The 7,896-nt window shown below is 53.9% G+C and overlaps 2 protein-coding genes across 2 annotated transcripts in view; both read left to right on the plus strand.

Annotated features, from left to right (window-relative positions):
• The window catches only part of LOC103608970 (DAZ-associated protein 1), a gene marked incomplete at its 5' end in the record, with an annotated part of 6,741 nt that extends 2,447 nt beyond the window's left edge, over positions 1–4,294 (plus strand). The window contains 3 exons of the mRNA XM_008593352.1: positions 12–124; positions 1,518–1,694; positions 3,896–4,294. Of these exons, the coding sequence (XP_008591574.1) occupies positions 12–124; positions 1,518–1,694; positions 3,896–4,071 (466 nt within the window). The remainder of the gene's footprint in view (positions 1–11; positions 125–1,517; positions 1,695–3,895) is intronic.
• A 3,438-nt stretch (positions 4,295–7,732) lies between these two features.
• RPS15 (ribosomal protein S15) overlaps positions 7,733–7,896 on the plus strand; it is a 2,557-nt gene continuing 2,393 nt past the window's right edge. Inside the window, exon 1 of the mRNA XM_008593350.1 lies at positions 7,733–7,790. Coding sequence (XP_008591572.1) covers positions 7,788–7,790 — 3 coding nt within the window. The 5' untranslated portion in view covers positions 7,733–7,787. The remainder of the gene's footprint in view (positions 7,791–7,896) is intronic.

Genomic DNA, 7,896 nt, shown 5'->3' on the forward strand with positions numbered 1-7,896 from the left:
CCTGCAGGAAGAGGGGCCCCCCCGCCGCCCCCGCCGTTCACCTCCTACATCGTGTCCACCCCTCCTGGAGGCTTCCCCCCTCCTCAGGGCTTCCCACAGGGCTACGGCGCCCCACCGCAGTTCAGTAAGTGGTGGCTGGGCCCCTGTAGGGGGTGGGATGGGACCTAGTGCAGCTCAGCCACCCGGAAGGCAATGGACAGAGTGCTTGGCGGTCACCTGCCACCCATCTCTCTGCCTGGATGCAGAGCCCAGGGACCGAGCCTTTGGCCCCATTTGTTAAACTGGAGGACATGGCAGGGCTCCTGCAGTTCCCGTGGATGTTCGCAGCACAAACGTTAGCACCTAACTCTCACTTCCTTACATTGACCTCTCAAGATGTGCAGTGTTTGCACTTCATCTCTTCTTCTTTACTCAGAAATGAGGGGCGTTTGAGGGTGTAAAAAGCTTTAATTCTTGGTTAATTTTCCCATATGCTTTGCTTTATGATTGAACATTTGGGTGTAAAATCAGCCGACAGGCCCAGGAATATTAGCGTGCTTTCCTACGTCCTCCATGTGTAGGGACTCGCACCCTCCAGTAGAAAAGGACACAGGCCACACCCTGGTGGTTGTGGGTTTTCTGATAGCCCTATTTCAGACCTACAGAGAAACAGGTGCACCACCTGCTGTCGCCTCTCCCAGTGTAGCTGAGGAGGTTCACCTGAACATGCAACCAGCAAAAATGGTTTAGTTTCTTTTTCATATTCAGTCCTTGGGAACCACAGTGTGTTTTGCATTTGGGGCATATCACAGTTTGGACCAGTCACATTTTGGGGGTTCAGAGGCTACATGTGGCCAGTGGCCACAGGACTGGACAGTTCAGTTCTGTGGTCTGGACCACGGCTTGACACACTAAAGCCCTCTGGCCAAAGACTGACTGGGTGGCCTTTTACAGAAGAGGTTTGCTGACTTCTGGCCTAGACCATACCTGACCTTCTAACAAGGTGGGAATTGGGTGGAACCTGAGGCTGTCTGAAGCCCAACACCATAGTGGTATGGTGGCCATCACCCAGCACATCCACCTATTTGGAGAGCTCGACAAACATGGCCCTTGCCTGTACGGACAGCAAGGCATGTGAATTGTGCTGTGTTTGGTGGTAGACTTTTGTGCATTTTAAAGAGCAATTTTGCCGTGCAATTATTTACTACTTAAATTACCATCTAGGACTGGCTGGTTAGCTCAGGCAGTAGAGCGTGGTTGTATAACACCAAGATCAAGGGTTTGTATCCCTGTACCAGCCAGCCACCCAAAAAAATTACCATCTAATTCGGTCCTGTGTCCAACGTGGTGCCCTAATCCATACCCCACAAACATTCACGCCTGTCAGTCTCCCTAGCATGGGTCATTTCCTCAGGGCAGCAGCCCAGGAGTGCGGCTCTGTGGTCCCTTGTATGGGTTTTAGATGGATATGCTGTCTGGGCAGCTGCTGCCAGGCGGCTGTGCATGTGTCTGTGCCTTGTTTCCTTGTGTGTCTGCAGGTTTTGGCTATGGGCCTCCACCTCCACCACCGGATCAGTTTGCCCCTCCCGGGGTTCCTCCTCCACCTGCCACTCCAGGGGCAGCACCTCTGGCCTTCCCACCACCTCCGTCTCAGGCTGCCCCAGACATGAGCAAACCCCCGACAGCTCAGCCAGACTTCCCCTATAGTCAGTATGGTAAGTGGTCTCTTGCCACGCAGCGAACATCCTCCTTGCTGGCTCCGGAGCCCTGGGACACGGCCCTGCCGTCTCCTGCCTTCTTACCACCGGCGTTTATCTGGCGTGAGAGGGAGGAAGTCGGGAGAGCTGTGGCGCAGGGGTTGTTGGGAAGAGCTTGTGGCAACTATGTCCCTAGCAAAATGCAGAGCAGCATTCTGTTAGTCACAGAAAATTCTCAGTCACACAGCAAGTGTCCCGAGGCCTGTGGGTCTGGGATCCTGAGCCATGACTGGGCCAAGGGGCCACAGCAAGACTGCGGCGGAGCTGCATTCAGTGTCCTTAGTCAAGGTCCCTGGTGAGGGGGTCCTGGGAGCTCTGGCCCTTTGGTTATTTTGATTTTCCAGCCTCAACAGCCTGCCTTGGGCGCAGACCTGCGCAGGGTAGTCTAGCAGGCCCTGTCTTGGACGTGGGCATCGTGCTGGGCTTGGATGTGTGCCTAGTGCCACGTGGGTGCTGCCCAGATGTGATTCGGAGGCCCCGCATGTGGCTTCGGGGAGTAGATTGTTGGGGTACATGCTCGAGGCAGGACGTGGTCTCTGTGTGTCTCTTGTTCACCCCCTGTGGAGCCTGGTGTCAGGGCCAGCCTCGTTCAGGATGGACACAGTGATCTCAGTGGGGAAGGCTTGCAGGCTGGGGGGCTCCCCGTGGCACCTGCGGGCTCCCTGTCACTAGGTGGCCCAGACTCACGCCCCACAAAAGGAAGCCGCAGCTCCACTAGCCCTGGTTTCCTGGCCTGGACAGACATCTGCTGTCAGCTTCATTGTTGGAGCTGTGTCTCGCCCTAGGCACCCACCCGACTCACATGGCTCAGGCTCCCCTGGGGGCCCTGATGGCCCAGGCCCTGGGTTGTGGTCACTGTGTGTGTCGGTTCTTGACCTGCCGCAAAGCCTTGGCATGTCTGTGGCTGGCAGGGGGAGCGTGGAGCACTCGGGTGGGGTGTGCGTGCGTGTCTGCCCGCTCCTCTCTGTCACAGCTGCCTCGGGTTAGTTACCCTGGTCTCGTCTCTTGCCAGGCCTGGGTACCTATTCTCGAGACCCATCAGGCTTCGGGCCCATACTTTGTTTACACTATTATGGTCAGGCTGAGCAGTGATGTGGCCTAGGTAGGTGCCGCCTCTTCCTACACGACCCTCCCTCCTGCCTGCACCTGGGAAGCAGATGCACCTTCCCGTGCCGTCCCGGGCGGGGGTGGACACCGGCGGTGCCTTCTGGGACGGGGCCCTTGCTGGTTTGAGGATCTTGCCTGGCCACAAGCCTTTAGCGGGCCTGGGAGTGCCCAAAGCCCATGGGCCCGCCTGTGCCCCTTGACTGGGAACCCAGAGGGCCAAGGCCAGGGCTTCCTCCAAACTGTGTAGTTAGGCGGGCTGGAGTCAGGGTGTCTCCACCCATTTGAAGACTGTGCTGGGCGGGTCAGTGGTGCAGGTGTCTGGGTCTTGTTCAGGGAAGAAGGGCCTGCTTGTCCCAGACATGCTGCTCAGCTGGTGGAGTCATTGTGAAGTTAGGGTGGGCCCAGAGACCTCCCCCCACGAGGAGGGAGCACTCAGGGTTGCTGCAGGTGGTATTAGGGAAGCCGTCAAGTTAGGCTGCAGCTTTGAGAGCATGGCCGCCCCGGCAGAACCAGGGGTGGGGTCTGGAGACTGCCCCTTAGAAAAGCTGAGGGCACCCACCAGGGGTGTGTGTGGCTGTGCTCTGCACCAAGGGCTGGTCCTGTGTTTTCTTAAATCCTGAAGCCGGGCATTCCATGTGAGGAGAGACTTGCTAGGGGACCGAGGCTTGCCCCGGTGTGTTGGATGGTCTGTTTCCAAACCCAGACAAGCCCCGTGTTTCCTGGAGCGAGTGGGAAAGAGAGGCCAAGAACAGATACTTGGTCCACGGAGGTCTCTCGAAGCTGCTGTTCTTTCTGTGTGGGTCCCAGTCAAGTGGTTTTGAGGGAGATAAGAACTCCCTGGGCTTGTCTCCCTGCCAGAGGTGGTAGGCACCTGCCTGCCCCCCAATCAAGGTAGCCGCCAGTGCCTCGGGCTCACCCCGCCTGCCCTGGGGAGCCCCTGGAAGCTGAGGCAGGGATGGATGGCAGAAATGAGTCCAGGCGGAGTTGCTCAGAGGTCAGCACCACAGCACGCAGGACCACCGCCCCAGCTCATGGGACTCTCTCCCCCCCAGCAGGTTACGGGCAGGACTTGAGTGGCTTTGGACAGGGCTTCTCAGACCCCAGCCAGCAGCCCCCCTCCTATGGGGGTCCCTCGGTGCCAGGGTCAGGGGGCCCCCCCGCCAGCGGCAGTGGCTTTGGACGAGGTCAGAACCACAACGTGCAAGGATTCCACCCCTACCGACGCTAGCCAGTGGCGCCACGCAGACGTCTGCACCAGCTGAGACCCAGGATTTGAAACTCGTGAACTCGTGACAATCACAAACTTGGCAGAAAAATAGCTACTCAACCTTGGGGGGGGGGGCGCGAGGCTTTTGGAGGCGGCTGTGGGTATCTGGACTGCAGTTTTTAAATACATTTCTTTCTCTAACCCAGCAGCACAATAAAGAAAAAGTCACTTGTTCAACAACAGGGTTTAAAAAAAATGTCTTCAGCTTTAATTCAAAATTTCAGGTTTCTTTTTCTTCTTCTTTTTTTTTTTTTTTTTTTTGAAATTATTTTCCTGAGCCTTTCGTTTTACCATATATTGTAAACTTTTATGTTAAAGAAAAAATATACATTTACAAATTGTGAGATTTTTAAGAGAAATTTTCTACAATGTATACTGGCTTATTTTTTAATTTAAAACAGGGTTTCTGTTGGCACTGGTGGAAGTGGGGGGCACATTTTTTAATCCCCTCACTCCTGGCTTTGGGGGTTGGGACTTGTTGGTCCAGAAACTCTGGGAGCTTAAAGAAGAAATCTACTGAGTGTGTTTTTGTTTTTTGTTTATTCCTTGCTTTTGTCAACTGGCCTGCCTGGTAGTGTCTGCAGGTGCACTGTGGGGGTCAGGGAGGGTGGCAGGTGGTGGATAGTAACACCCATGGTCCGGGCTCCCCACAGCGTGAGCCGAGCTCCTCGGGCACGTGGCTTCAGGGCGTTTCCCATTGACCAGTTTGACCCTGGTTTGAATAAAGAAAAGTGCGTTTGGATTAGAAACCCACGTTGTGTCCGTTTTTTCCTCCTTGGTCTGGGCCTGTGGTGACCCTCCGTGAATCTGAGTTCTTGGGCTGGGCCAGCACAGAGGCCTGACTATGGGGCCAGGCCGAGGGGAGATCCTGGGACCCTCCCTCATGGGTTCTTGGGGTTCTGGTAGATGTCGATTTTAGGGTGTCCACTGGCCACTGCCAGTTGTCTTTGGGGACGTGAGGGGCCCCAGGTTCCGGGTTCAGTGGTCATCTCCCCATCTCAAGATCTTTAATTGCATCTTTTGACATGGAAAGTGACTGGGAATATTCCCAGGTTGGAATTAGAAGGCGGATATCTTTAGGGGCGAATATTCCATCATTCTAGTATGGAAGGAAGACCACATCAAGATTTAAAAAGACAAGGATCAAGAAGCCCAAAATACATTGGATGCCTATAATGTGCCAGGCTTGAAGCCCCATCCCCAGCTATATTTTGGGGGCAGGGAAGGTTTGGCTCAGCTCGGAGAGTCGCTGGCTGAGCCAACACCCCGCACGCTAGGTCACGGAACCAGCCCTGCATTCTGTTTTCACAGTTTAAAGATCAAGGTAAGGATAAAGTGGGAGCTGGGACTTCTCTCCGCCACATGTGTGATTGTAGTGTTAAATGTCAGCAGTTTCCATTAGTGAAATTAGTTCCCTGCACAAATAAAGTCCCCTGGCAGTGGAGCATCATGCAAGAAATCAAAGAGTTTCTAGCCAGCAAAGGAGCCCCTGGGATGTGTTTGCTACATGAAAACGGGCAGATGCCCGATTGTGACTTCTGCAGGCCCCAAACATGGGTGCTGGTGCACCCTGGGGACAGATTCTGGGTAAGGGTTAATCAGCTTCTACCCCTGGAGGACCCACATTCCTCTGTTGCTTAGGTTTCCTGCAGGCCAGCCCCAGCTCCCTAGACATGGCCACTCATCTGAGCCAAGCCCCACCCCGAAAGCTGGCCAGGGCTGCAGGCGGCTTTGCCCACCTTGGGAAGGCTTACATAAGAATTGTAAAAGCTTTCGAGTCAAAGGCCAGGAGCTGGCTCCCTTCTTTATCTACTGTGAGGACCCTCTGGCTAAAGTGGGGACCTTCTAGACTCCCCAATTGTCCCAATTGCTTGTCCTTCCTGCCTTTATATCCCTAAACATTTACTGAGCCCCGTTCTGTATTTTGTGACCTGTGCTGGGTGCTGGTGATACAGCTGGGCACCAGGACACACAGTCCTGGATTCATGCCCAGGCCCATAGGCAGGGAAACTGAGGCTCAGGGGAGGCAGCACTGGCCTTTTGTCTCAGCAGCACCCAGGTCATTCCCACCTCAGGGCCTTTGCAGCTCTCCCCCGTCCAGAAGGTTCCCCTCACAGCAGGGTTGCTTGCCTCTTGAGTGTTATGGCTCATATACTTGGATTTACCAAGTAAATGGTATCTGCCATTTTTCTTCTTTTCTGTATGTCCTGTGGCTTTTCTTGTTCTTGTATTCCTCTGTCAACACTTATTTTTTTTATTTTAATTTTTTTTTTCTTTTAGCAGCTGGCTGGTACGAGGATCTGAACCCTTGAGCTGGGTGTTATAACACCATGCTCTAACCAACTGAGCTAAGCAGCCTGTCCCTGTTAATACTTTCTTTTGCATTAAATATTAATTTTTCATTTTTCTGAGTGATTTTCTTAGTGGTTGCTCTAGGGCTTACCATTTACATAGCTTTTTAAAAACTGTGATGAAATACACATAAAATTTACCATCTTAACCATTTTTAAGTGCACAGCTCATTGGCATTGAGCACGTTTATTTACACTGTTGTGCAACTGTCACCACCATCTTCTCCAGAATTTTCTCATCTTCCCAAACGGAAGCTCTGTCCCCTTTAAATACGAAGTCCCCAGCCCCTGGCCCCCACCATTCTACTTTCTGTCTCTGTGGGTCCGACGACCCTAGGAGCCTTGTATTACAGGAATCACACAGTATTTGTCCTTCTGTGACTAGCTTATTTCACTGAGCACAGTGTCCTCAAAGTTCATCCATGTTGTAGCACGTGTCAGGATTTCCTTTTTAAGGCTGAATCACAGTCCAGGGTGTGGATGGACCGCGTTGTGTTCATCCATTCATGCCTCCCTGGACACGGGTTGTTTCTGCCTGTGAGCTGTTGTGCATAATGCTGCTGTGAACATGAGCGTACAAACATCTATTCAAGGCCCTGCTTTTAGCTCTTCTAGGCATATGCTCAGGAGTGGAATTGCTGGGTCACATGGTACCACGTTAATACAGTCACCTTCGGATTTATACTGAATTCAGTGAGATGTAGTAACATCACCTCTACAAAGCTCTATTCACTCATCCCCTTTTTCTGCTATTATTACACCTACCACATCTATATTACAAACCCAACAGTTACAGCTACTAATTTTATGTAGTTTTATGTCTGTTACAGCCTGACTGGTTCTTTACCGTGCCCCTTCCCGTCTGTCCCCCGCCACCCCGCTTCTCCTCTTGGCTCTGACATCGTAGTGACCTTGTCCTTAGCTCTCCGCTTCCCTCGTGTCTGCCTCCCCCACTGGGACCCGAACCCCTAAACCGCACCTACTAGCAAACAGCAAGCTCTCTTGCTATACTACTGTAAGCATTCGTTGGGGTGGTTGCCATTGCATACGTTACAGAGCACGAACCTGAGGCTCAGAAAGGGGCGGCGACGTGTCCAAACTCCTCCCCTGACCCCGTCCCCCGTGGAAGGGGCCCAACCCACCCTACGCGGCGGCCCTTTTAATCCCCGCAGCCTGCGCTCTGCCCTCCAGACGGCAGAGGGCGTGCGTCCACCGCCGCGAAGGCGGAAGCGAGTGCGCACGCATGGTCGGGGGCGGGGCACGTAGGCGACTTCGTGATAACTGCGCAGGCGCGGACAAGGCGGTCCTTTCCGGGAAACAAGCAAGATGGTGAGTTCCGCGAGTTGGCGCATCTGTGTCCGGCCTATCCCGCGCCATCCGAGCGCTGGCCGGCTCGTGGGGGTCGGGGTCAGGCTCCGCGGCTGCGGCGGCCCGC

This window comes from Galeopterus variegatus, unplaced genomic scaffold (genome assembly GCF_000696425.1).
Source record: "Galeopterus variegatus unplaced genomic scaffold, G_variegatus-3.0.2 Scaffold9028, whole genome shotgun sequence".
NCBI classification, from domain to species: Eukaryota; Metazoa; Chordata; class Mammalia; order Dermoptera; family Cynocephalidae; genus Galeopterus; species Galeopterus variegatus.